We start from the raw sequence: 13224 nt of genomic DNA on the forward strand, positions 1-13224 counted from the left end.
TCAGGGCCATGATCTCAGTCACTTTTCTACCTCATGTGTGTTTCTATATGGTTTTAGTGTCCAAAAGTTTCTTCCTCTCAGATTTTAACTATAGCGGTTGCTTTAATGCTTTCTACTGAAGAAGGTTATTTGAGTTGCTTTTTCACTGTGACTCATTAAATGCTTTTCAGAGTTTGCTTTCCAGATTACAGCCCTTGATTCTGTGGCCTGCTAGACGTTTGACTTTGAATTTGAATGTACAGAGATTTTGTAGTGTAATTCAGTAAGCCAGAGGAAGAAGCAATTTTGAATGATAAACAGTTATTTACAAGCTGAGGTTTGCTGCTGATTTTTCTGAGTTATTTATAAAGTGACAAAACTCAGAGAAGTGGTACATGTTTCTGCGCATGTAAATAAAAGGTATTTTGAATATAACTAAGACAAAAGAAGATAAAACCCCATTTGTGCTGATAAACTAGTAGGGGGAAGAACATATTGGCTTATACCAAGATTGGTATTAGCTAATTTTAAGATCCAACTAGAGATAAGCGACAAATTTGTGTGCTAATATAAGCGACAACGTAAAAAAAAAAAATGCACTAACCCTTTAATTTTACATCTTAATTTTATTCAGAGATCACGATGCAGACATCAGAGACTGGGTCGGATACAGGTTCAACTGTGACTTTACAGACATCTGTGGCTGGCCAGGCAGCAGTGCCCACACAGGTAGTACAGCAAGTACCAGTTCAGCAACAGGTAGGTGGCTGTTAGTTTTGGAAGATTGAAAAAAAGTTTCAGGAATGCAGTGAAGAACTTGATTTGTACAAGGCTGCTAAGTGAACTCTTTTGCTCTGCTTTTATCAATTTTATTTTGCTGGAATTAAAATAGCCAGAGAAAGACAAGCTGTTTTCAGGGTCTGTTCCTTAACTAGAGCATCTGACAAGCACCAGTAGTACACGTACATGATTCTAACTGTAGGGAATTGTGGATTTTGTGTAATAGACCATATAAATTTACTTCAATTTATGTTACTGAACATTTACATTTTTTCCATTAAATAATGAATATGTTTCTGATATTAGTGCCTATATAATTTCTCCTTTCATTTGGATGTCCAAGTAACTGCAGTACAAATATAAAAGTGAAAAGCACTGTCCTTTGCATCTCTAGTCTTGACTACCTACAGATCTTTGCACAATGCTGTGGAAATATTTGTGTTGTGACAATAGGTAATTTGCGAGGGAAGTAAGAAGACTTTTGTGGCAGCCAGTACAGTGCACACTGCTGTTACATGAGATGGTCATTCACCACCCACAAGCTTTGGAAAGAGTGGTGGCTGAAGAAAATGGGGAGGAAAAAAGGAAACGTAAGGATGTAGAAAACAAGGACTGAATGTGAAAGTCAGCTGTCCAACACTTCTGGAATAGTCAGAAATTAGCTGTCCGTCCGATGTTGTTTTTAATAAAAAACTGACTTCACAGTTTCAGAATCAATAATACAAGAACTAGACATAGTTTATTGAATAGTGTAATTTGTTGCTGTGCCAGTGGAAGACTTTTCACTAAATTAAATTCTTTAGCATTTGTTAAGTTTAGTTCTAAAATTCCAGGTGATGCATTTTTATATGTGTTCCACAGTCTCATATATTTCATTAACTTTTTTTTTTCCTCATGTACAAACTCAATTTATAATGCCTCATAGTTCCATTTCTATAGTTTCTATTTAAATCTTCACATATCTTTTAGGATGCAAGCTTGTTTTTTAAAAAATAAAAAGATTCAGAAAAAAATTGAATTTGGACTTAAAAATTTATTTAAATACTTGTCTTTGTGTGTTTGCTCAGAATTCACCACTAGTGAATCAATAATTTTTTGAAATATTTTCTACTTAGGTTCAGACTGTGAAATAGCTCACTCTCTCTTTACTTGAGTGTTGATTAGGGTAGAGATGTTTGAATACGACCTTAATGTTGTAATTGAAGCTTCATTGATGCCTGAACTTAGCTAACCTTTGTAGGAGGTTTTGTCTGGTTAACTCTTTTGTAAAGTTTGTGAAGTGCAAGACTACTTTTCTTTATGAAATATGATCTGGATAGTTTGTCTGATTTTTATGTTCTTTCATGATGACAGGTGTTTAATGGATGTAGTTTATGTGATTTGTTCTTTGTTATTCCTGTTTCAGCTTTTAAGATAAAAAATGGCAATTTGGTAGTGCTGCACAGTTCCTTGTTTTAAGCCTATTATATATATGATGGTCTGATATTACAATACTGAGTTTTATCCATGTGAAGTACTGATCTGTGTGAAGAACTGAAGATTGGTAACCAGTTGGTGGCATATAGGATACTTCATAATGTTGTAATTCTAATCATTGGATTGATTGAACTGTAAGGATAGGATCTTCTATGCATTTCTGTTCTGTCTTTGTCACAAGTAAATGAAGAATGAGTTGGGCTTTGGTGTTTATAAACTTTGCTTGTGCAAAGTTTCTACCTTTCTGAAAACTTCTAGGATAGAATTAGCTTCTTATTTTCCCACATAAATAACACATTAATCTTTGTCACTGTCTGTCTGTATCTTTGCTGTAGTTATTTCAGTTGTCTGTGTATAGCTCTCATTTGCCTGAAGTTAATATCGGCTTTATGTACATTTGATAGGAATGGGCCAATTTGCCTAAAGAAATTCAGGAGAAAGAGTACTAATTTCATAAAGTCATTATTTTGATGGTGGAGGGAGGGCTTATTATTTCTGCACATTCAAAGTTACCAATGTTGAAAGTTGGAGGGGTAGGTTTTAGGTGCATAGTATATAAGATATGCTTTCATTTTTCTTCTGTGGTTTATGGGACTCATATTTATAATGTCAGCTGTATGCAAAATATGTGTGAATATTCACATTTGGATTATATTCTCTTGTGAATATAATTCACTGAAACAATAGGGCATTCATTAAATTCAGTGATACTGCAACATAAGTGTCTGTATATGCAACAATTTGATGTAAGCTGAAACTTCTGTATTGGCATGTTTACAGTAATTTATTAGTACTTTTTAGTGAATAATGCCATTTTCAATTATTTTGTTTTTAATTAATTTTAAAGCAGTGTATAATATTCCATTTTTCCAAGAGAGGTCTTTGTTTCCCATGTTTCCATTCCTGTATATGCACCATACTTAAATGACATCTCATGCATGCATTGGTTTGGGGTTGTTTTCTGGCATCGGTGTTTTATTTATGCTCACAAAATGTATGAGATCTTTTTCAAAATGAAACATTTTTGCCCTGAAGAAGAGTAAGCTGAATAAGTGGAAGGGTGGACTAAGAGCTTTTTTCCCACAGCTGTGTTTGTACTCAAGCATCCAGTCTTTTAAACGAACAGCTAAAGAGTAACTTTTGATATTTGCAGCTAGAGCAAATCCCTAGTTTGCATATAGCTAATGTAAATACAGAGTTCATAAAATTCTGCTGTGATGCTCCAAAAATAGGAAAGAAAAGGTACCCTTAATGAAAACTTGGCTTCCCCACTGGTCAAAGTGGTGCTGGTGGCAGCTGGTTTCATGCAGCGCAGCAGCTGTCACTGTTGAGATGGAATGGAGGGCAATGGTAAGGGGACAAACGTGTCCACATGCAAGCAAAAAGCAACAAGCATGAGACCAAAAAGGTGAGAGTGTAGTGAAACTCCTTTTTAATAGCCTGAGGAATTTTCATAGTCTTTTGTTTCCTCAGATACGGGGATTTTTCACTAACGTACCATTGCTTTTTCAATAGGCACTCTTTGGCACAGTGCAGTAAGCTTCTAAGGATTCCAAATTGGCCCTGCTTTGTAGTTTATGCCATGCAATGTGGAAGGATTGCAAAAATAAAACTTAAAATAGTCGTATAATCTATTTTATAAAGTGTGTGTATGCATCAGAAGTCAGGCAAAGCATTTCTTCATATTCACCATACATGATAGCTGTTGCGTTCACAAAGCATTGTATCATTAACTGGAGATGCAGACTTCTGATAATCAAAATTGCTCATAATGCAAAATCATGTTTAGCATATGAAAAACATAATCATGAACTGACATTAGCCATTATATAAATATGAATGTGCTTAGAATATTACCGCGTATGCTATTTATATGTTGTTTGCCAAAAGTAATCCAGAATAATGAAGGTACAAAAATTATTTTTATCTCTGAGAACAGAAAACGATGCACATCCAAGTTGTTTGCATATGCACTGTGGATAATTATATGTTCTTTTTAAAATGGAGTTTAAAAATCCTTATATATTTTGCCATATTGTTCTACTCTTTGCTTTGAACATAAGCACTTCTTATTGGAAATCAAAATCCTCTCATATTTTGTTTTTATGTTTCAATGCAATTTGTGAATTTAGTGTGCTTTTATGCACTTGATTTTTGTTGACAAACTCTCATAGATACAGTATAACTTAGTCTCTCATCTGTTCCTCTGAGGTAGTATAATTAAGAATATAATTTATTTTCCTTTTTTTTTTTCACTTCAACTAGTAATTATAATTACACATGTATATTGAAATAGCTTTACATTTGCCTCTTGTTCTCCTGGAATGTTTCAGCTGCTTACTTTTAATCCTATTCCAGTTATTTATTTCAGGCTAGAATCACTGAAGCAAGAGGAATGAATGATCTTCTGTCTGACTCTACTTAACTCATTATTTCCTATACAAGTCAGTTAATTTTCTGTTTTCCAGTCAGACAATAACAACAATTACCATGACTCACCAGTCCTCCCCAGAACATACAATTTTTGAACTTGCATACTGTCCCTTTTTAATAAATATCTCATTGTTTTCTATTTTCAGACCAAATAATTTAATTCTTGAAGTATTTTTTGATACAGAAGGCCATTTAGATTTAGATGTCTGTTGAATATTCTTTCTGTGATCTTCAATTGCTCTGCCTCAAAAACTAAAGAGCACAGCTGATACAGTTCCTTTAACAGCTTACTAAAAAGTGCAAGGAAAATGATAAATAGAAGAGGAAAAAATTATTTTTTTTACAATTTCCAAAAAAAAGTCTTTATCATAACCAACTTCTCAAATAATTTTGTTCTCATAGAGATTAGATATATGCATTCATTAAGTAAAATAGGAAATAAAATTAGTATTGGAGATATATACCAACAATTTTCAGCATGGCAGAATGTCCATATACAAGGGCATCCTAAAGACCACTTACATATTTTATTTGTCATTGCTGGACAGAAAAAAATTTTACTGGTAACTTTCTCTACCTTAAGGTTTTTATGTACATTGCAATACAGTGTAGTGACTGACACGCTTCTTTGGGCACCATAATCAGTTTAACTGTAGCAGTGCTGAGTTTCAGAGAACCTGAAGCAAAATAACTTTTTTTATAAAATGTCTTTTCTTATTACCGTATTGGAAAAAAATTAACCTAACTCAGTGGCTCTTTTGTATTGAACGTCATGTTAAAATTTAAAGGAAAAACATTTTTATGTACAAAAGTAGAGAAGATAGCACTTTTTTATATATATATACACACATCATTTCTATATATATAATAGCACTGTAGTGTATCCATTTTTAAATGTTGACTTAAAAATTAAGTTATTTGCATAAACAGTCATGACGTTTCTAGCAGTATTGGATATTAGGCTAATAAAGAATTTATATAAAATTGGTGGAAATTTGACATTAATCAATGAAAATTTTAATTTTAACTCTTCTTGATATTTTGTTTTATGGTAAATTATTTTTTTTTTGTTGTTGTTCCAAATTAAAAAGACCCCATATTCTGGAATTTGTCAGTTTCCTGTCCAATAGACACTGAGCTTTGATAAACTGTATACCACTTTGTCCTTGCAGTATCCTCTCAGTTCTATGGTAAAGGTCTTGCACTATGCTGAATCTGTTGGTTTTGAAATGGTAGCTGCTTGTATCCAAAGATAATGGGAGAATATAATACCTTGTATAGAACAGGAACGTGACCTGCATTCACTGATAGGAACTTTTTAATGTTGTGTTTGTACATACTGTAGAGTTCCATTTTGTCAATATGCAGGTTGCAGGGAGAAAATCACATTTCCTTTATCAATAGAAAAACAGCTTGGATTTTTTAGTAAGGAGTAAGACATATCCAGTGTGTCTGAATAGAGAATGAAGTGCCTTTTGGTACAGGTTGGACAAGAACATTGAATGACAATGGCATGATTTCCTCAGTGTTTTCCCAGCTGTACTACTGAGACAGAAAATGGAGCACATCCATTACATGGCAGGTGACAAATTACTGGTTTTAAGAACAGGCGTACATGTGGCCAAATGATACTTTCCTCTGTAGGAAATGTAATTCTTCAGCTTGGTGCAAAGCATAGTTACACTTCATTTCATCCTTATTATACTTTCCAGTTAGTTCTGTCTTTGGCACTGAAGGTATGTATGCTCCGTGAGCATGCATCTGCAATGTTAGGGCTCTGTTTACCAGACTTCCAACACGAATATTGTGTAAGAAGAGTAACTTTCTTTGCTATTGCTATGACATACCTTTAGTAATTATGAGAACAGAGATATCCCATATTGTTTAGAAGCCGTTAGGTGCAATGAAGCGTTGGTCCTTCTTTACAGTATCTCAAATTTCTGGTTTTCTTATTTTCAGGTACAGCAAGTGCAGACTGTGCAACAGGTACAGCATGTCTACCCAGCCCAGGTTCAGTATGTGGAGGGAAGTGACACAGTCTACACTAATGGAGCTATGTAAGTTGACAATCAGAATTTGAATGTTTACTAAAATGTGAAATGAAATATATATTTTCAGTTAGATTCTACCAACTAGTGTATTTTAAGTTGGAAAGAAAAATGATTTAATCAAAGGCCTTTTACTGTCAAAATAGTGTTTTGGATGAAAAGCGGAATTCTCACTGTTTGGTTTTGTTAAGATGGAATTTTTGTGTAAATAGAATTCTTGTGATTGTTTTAGCTGGAGTTACATGAAATTATGTATACAGCATAGTGGTGTTTGAAAAAGTACCTTTGAGTTTATGGGTAAGTTCTGTCTGTAGGATGTACTGTTTAATTTCTGTCCTCAGGACAGAAGGCCCTTCCTGGCTGCAGTTCTAGTGGCAAATGCATAACAAGGTGCAGCAGCTGTAGTTATTATTTAAAGAAAGTAGTAATGTAGTGTCATTCCTGTGTTCAATCAAATTAGGTAAGTATTTTTTTTCCAAAGGAATGAGGAGAGGCAGAGGAAGGAGAGCAACATTGTCTCCTTTTGCTGCTTCTTTAGCCTCTTCTCTGCACATTATTGTGCATTTTCTGCTTCCCTGAATATGCTTTTCCATCATCAAGATCCTTTTTCCATTACACAAGCTTAGAATCATAGAAAGAATAATCTAGGTCTGATGGGGTCTCTGGAGGTTACCTAGTTGAATCCCTGATTTTGAGGTGCACCAGCTCTGAAGTTGGCTCAGAAGTCAAAGTAGGATCACGTTGCTTGGGGAAAGAGCTTCATTACCCCTTTTTTTCATATACCTACTTTTAGCCATTTTTGCTGTGTTACTGGCTTTAGGAAGAAATACGATTTAGAAAGCTACTTTGTTATCTGCAGATATTTATTTGTTGATGGTAATCCAAAAGTGATTCAAAAGAGCCGTATTATTTGGATCAGACACTGGCAGCATTCTTTGGTCCTCTCTACTAGCGTATTTTGCTTAATTAATTTTTCACATGCTGTCTTGTCTGTTTTCTTCTCGCTTGTAAAGCCCAAACAATTTATCTTAAATATGCATTAGACTTCCCTATTATACTGGTTTTGGCTGGGTTAGAGTTCGTTTTTCTTCCTGGTAGCTGGTCTGGTGCTATGTTTTGCACTTGTGCTGAAAACTGTTGATAACACAGACATGTTTTAGTTCTTGCTGAGCAGTACTTACACAGTGTCAAGGCCTTTTCTGCTTCTCACACTGCCCTGCCAGTGAGTGTGCTGGGGGTGCACAAGAAGTTGGGAGGGGACACAACTGGGACAGCTGACCCCAAATGACCTAAGGGAAATCCAGACTGTATGATGTTATGTTCAGCAATGAAAGCTGAACAAGGAAGAAGACAGGGAATGTTTGAAGATACGGCATTTCTCTTCCCAAGCCCAAGTGCTACAGCACGAGCAATCTCCTGTGGGGCTGATGTGCCAGGCCATCAAACCCACACAGTCTGGTAAACCTGGTTGTCCCTGTCCTCCACCCGGCCAGAGGGAGGGCCCCTTTATTCCTGGTCAGAGTATTCATTACTTCATTATTGTAACTACAAAAGCCAAACCCGGTCTTTAACATGTACAGCAAAAAAGGGGGCATGGCAAATATTAGGGCTGTGTTTCCACCCCTGGGGCAGTTGATTTCAGGTGTACTGGATACCCCCCAAGTGAAAGCACACTGTGGCCTGCATGCTGCTGCCAAAGGGATCGAGAAGAATGCATTAAGGATATCAGTTGTAGCATACTACCTGGCTTCCTTTTGACTCTAGTTCATACTGAAGTACTAGCATGTCCCATACAGTGGCACTCAGCAGCAGCATGACTTCATTGCAACCACGATAGATTGTCCACTGGTAGCCTCCAAAAGAAGTCATTTTTAAATAGGCTATTATTCAAGCATTTCTCTTTTCATTTATCACTTGTAAGTTCTTATGTGAGCTATTGGCACATGCGCATTTGGCAGTGTATGAGATGTGTATTACATGACTGCTTACAGTCCTTGGAAAAAACAGAATCAGATGTTACTGACTGCTTAGTACGAACCTCCAGGTTTCCATGATTTTATTATGTTTCTATATCTGAATCCCAATACAATCTTAAGAAAGGAAAAATGTCATTTATGTAAATTAAAGTTACTGAATATATGTATTACATGATATATTTGTATTATATGTTATTATATGTTATAATGCCGTTTATTTGATAGGTGAAGGAGAATGGGGCCCTGGGTTGCTGATGGCTAGCTTCCTTCAGAGATTGAAGGATTTTTTTTTTCTATTTGCTGTTTTTATCATTACCTAAATTCTGTGGTTTAAAAACAAATTACATTTGTTTCTCCTCTTTTTGTTTTGCCACTGGATTATCTTATTCAGAGCTGTATCAATGCGGGAGTGACATTTTAGAATTTTTGGAAGTGAACAAAAAGCTTACCATATCTCTAAACAAAGCTAGCATAGACTGTGTTGACTTCTGCTGTGACAGAAAACAGAGGCCAGCCTCTCTTATGCTAAAACATTTAGGCAAGTGTTCAGATTGCAGTTCATCTTTTCAATTCTTCATACTGAAATCTGTGAAAGTATAAGCCTTGTGGATCCTGACACATTCACAGGAGTGTGTTACAGCCAGTTTGTCCAGTTGCTCCTGCTCCAGAAATTGTCTGTTTCACTTTCAGAAAATTGGATTAGGTTGTAAATGATGCCACTGACTGTTGTATTTTGGGTTGTTTTCCTATGATTACATGTTTGATTTATTTTATGACCATGCTAAATCAAAATCTTAATTCTAACTCAGAATCAGATACAGGATGCTTCCATAATCTATCAAGTGACAGCACGACTCTAGCAATGGAATAAGTCTGCAACCCATAGTTATGGGGAAGACAATAATTCAGCATACAGGCATCTCTGGAATAAATTTTACAGCATGTCTGATGAAAGAATTATTCTTAATTTCAAAATAAAGTACTTGCAAACTAGCATTGATTTAAGTCCATATATGATAGCAACAAAGGATGCAGTTAGAATATATATAAAGAAAGAGTTATCTGATTCTTTTGATTCTAAAGTAGGAAGTTTGTCAGGTTTCACAGTCTGTCAAGTGTAACTGTTGTATTCTTATAACAATTCTCACACGTTTTATATCATGATTTGTCTATGCTTGAAAGTTATTTGGTTTTATTATAATTGGAGGCATAACAATAATACAAGGAGTGTAACCTACAACTTGTCACATACATTGTGTAATATGAGAACATTTGAATTATGTTACCTACATTTGTGTCTGGTTAATAACAATTTGCTTGTCAAGCATGTCACTCTCCAGAAACAAAAATGCATTGTTGTTGCGGTGACATGTGCAGTCTTACCTGGCAGTTTAGAATAGATAGAATATTATGGCTGCACCTATATTAAGAAGCCAAGTGAGTCCCCTATACTAGACATGAACTTTCTTCTTACTTAAATTCTAATCTATTAAGCAAATGTAGCCATTTACCTGATGATTCTGGTGTAGCAAAGAGGGGTTTAATTGCTGAGATTGTCCAAGAATTGCTATTGCTGTTGTGTCCAAACCACGTTCTTCATCAGTTTGTTGTACTACAATTTGTGTGGTTTATGTGGGCAAAAACACCTTGCATGCAAAAGCACGAATTTACTATTACTCTAATTGAAATTTTAACTGTCAAATCAAAGAATTATTGTGAATACAGTTAAAGCTGTTATTCTCCTGGTACTTCCCAGTATCCATCCCTTTTTCTCTGGTAATATGCTTGCCCTTTTACTACTCCTCTGCATACTGATGTCAGTGGCTTCCATCTGAGAGGGTTACAGCAAGTTACCACCATCACAGGTGTTATGCCTGGAGAAGTATGATAGATGGTGGGGTGGCTCTCTACTCACACTGGGTCCACTTGCAGAAATTTTTAATATGCTTTCTAGCAGAGTCTACACCTTATTCATTCTTCATTGGTTTCCATTTCCATATTACATCTGAATTTACTACATATGGTATGTTTTACATTTGCTGGATACTTCTTGAATACTGTAATCTCACGCTCATGAGGCTCTTTGCTACATTTTTAATATAGGGTCATGGGTTGTTTATTATACACAGAATAGCTAGCTATTTGATATTACTGTCTGTTAAGTAGAGCAGTGCATCAGCATTTTAACGATAGGTTTTATACGACACAATCATAGAAAGCTAAGCTAAAATGGAAACAGATTAAGGAATGTTTATCTGATTGTTCAATAGTTACTGTTACAGCCAAGCTAGGACAAAGCTCTAGGCTAGCACAGACAAGTTTAGGCAAAAGAAGCCTGGCAAGCCCAAGTCTTGAGGTCTTGCAGATTTAGTTCAAACCCTGTGACATGTTCCTAAGAGTGGCGATAGCATATTTCTTGGACTATAGCTCTGCAGTACTTCATCAGAATTTATAGAGGTCTGTAACTGAGGTTCCCTTATGTGTCTAACTTACAGGTCCTGAGAATACAATTTATAAGATTTCTTCTCTGTTTTCATTTACTTTGTTCCTGGTTTACAGGTTTTTCCTGCAGTTGTCCATTGTGTGCGCTTTTATAGCTTTATTTCCATGTGGAAAAAGAACTTGGACTGAGTATTGAAGATCTGAGTTCTTTTTTATTGATAATGAATGCCTGTCAGTAACATATTTAATTTTTTAATGTGACAAATAAGAATTTCTTTATATGGAATGATGCAACTCAATTTTAGGTAAATTTTATAAAGCTTTTTGTGACTGATACGTTTTAAGTTGTCCATATAGATAAAATGTATATGCATAAAGCAGGTCAACTATTCAGTATTACAGAGGAAATTGCTACCTTTGAGTTTTTGTTCTCTGGTTATACATGCATTAATTGCCCTTTCATAGTGTAGGTTTTGATCTTTGGTTTTAGCAATTTCATTTGATAAAGGGGGATTGGTGAAAGGAAACGATGTCTTACCAGTTCTTCCATCTCTGTCTTTAGATCAATTGAGGAGGCTTTTGTGGGAGAAGGTTATTGCTTCATTGGGATTTGATCCGTTATTAAAAAGCCCTGAATCAATATGCTAGTTACAGGAGTAGATTTCTTTATGGGGAGGCAGGAGGTTGTATGAGACAGAGTGAGACAGATGATTTAGCCCTCTCCATTATCATTCGATTGCTTTATCATGTTCTGTTGTGTCGGTATTAGGGTACACAGTACTTCCCCTTCTTCCCATACCTTCTGATACACCACCTCCAGAGGCTGCAGCAATGCATTGGTTGAGATAACGCCTTCCCTCAGTGTTAGACAAAGGATTCTGTTCTCTGTAGTTTCTGTGAACCTCACTATCAGATTTAGTACCACAGGATTATACTAAAATCTTAAAGGAGTTTGAGGATATTGTTCTGGTGTAAAAGACTTATTGGCTGTTATGCATGGAGGTTTTCTACCATATTGCAATACCATAGCAGTATAATGAACATTAGCTGCTTTGCATAAAATAATAGTTTATTTATTTAATAGTGTATTTATTTTCATCTAGTGTTTTTCATATTTATATCCCAGGAAATAATACCTTAGTTAATTAAGTACCATAAAAGGCTAACTTTTATTACAGAGATGACAGTGAAAATGCCTGCCTGCTAAGCTGCGTAGGTAATCCATACCAAAACCCACAAGAGTAATTCTGTGGTTATTACTTGATGAGTAAGATAATAATTATTATGTTACTTGTTTGTTTGAGTTAGAATTACAGCAAAATAACAAAATTGACACTGAATGGTTTTCTTGTTTGAGTTAAGATGCTGTTCTTGTACAGCCACTGTGAAGTGATGCTGATATTTCAAGTTACACTATAAAAGCTATACAACTTTAAGTAAAAAAAAATAGGTTTATGTGCATTTTACCCAAGAACTGAATTTTCTAAGTTGGTGCCTACAGATAGTGGTGGGAATTCAGTAGTTAATTACTTATTTTGCAAGACCCAGAAGTTACTGGAATATAATTTCAAATTAAAACATATTTTAAAATAAACACAAACTGCACTTGAGTTAACTTGTCTGAACTTCTAACCTGATTTGAGAATTTGTATTTAAAAACATTTTGCATTTCTCAGTTCCTGGAAAAGGAAATAAATCAGTTTGTTGTTTTTTTTTTTTTTTTTCACTAAAACATAGTGTGATGGAATAATCTTTCAACAAGGCAGATATTCCTAAAACATGAATAAAACCAGCATAAGTCTGTAGGTGATGTTTTCTAGGCAAATATAAATATGGGAAAGGTAAGTCTGTCCCTTCAGCTGCTTGCTCAAAGAAAATTTGGGGGCCATGGTCAGCCCATGTAAATTACTAAGACATTATGGGATGGCAGGAACACTGATTTATAGTAGTCAATAGATCAGATTTTTGACATTTACATAGAACCAAATCAGAGGTGCAGCTGGAAATAAATGATTTCCCATGTGTGCATGTGCCAAACTGAAAACTGTGGAAGGACAACAACAAGGTTTACTTTCTCTGTGCCCTTGGTT

General features: G+C 35.2%; 1 protein-coding gene across 2 annotated transcripts in view; it reads left to right on the top strand.

The window, feature by feature from the left end:
- Window positions 1-613: 613 nt before the first annotated feature.
- The window catches only part of RFX3 (regulatory factor X3), a gene marked incomplete at its 5' end in the record, with an annotated part of 57294 nt that continues 44683 nt past the window's right edge, over window positions 614-13224 (top strand). The window contains 2 exons of one of the 2 annotated variants that reach the window (XM_082497477.1): window positions 614-738; window positions 6628-6725. In XM_082497477.1, coding sequence (XP_082353603.1) covers window positions 622-738; window positions 6628-6725 — 215 coding nt within the window. The remainder of the gene's footprint in view (window positions 739-6627; window positions 6726-13224) is intronic. The other variant, XM_082497478.1, reaches the window with a different exon arrangement.

This window comes from Vanellus vanellus, assembly GCF_965231255.1.
Source record: "Vanellus vanellus genome assembly, chromosome: Z".
NCBI classification, from domain to species: Eukaryota; Metazoa; Chordata; class Aves; order Charadriiformes; family Charadriidae; genus Vanellus; species Vanellus vanellus.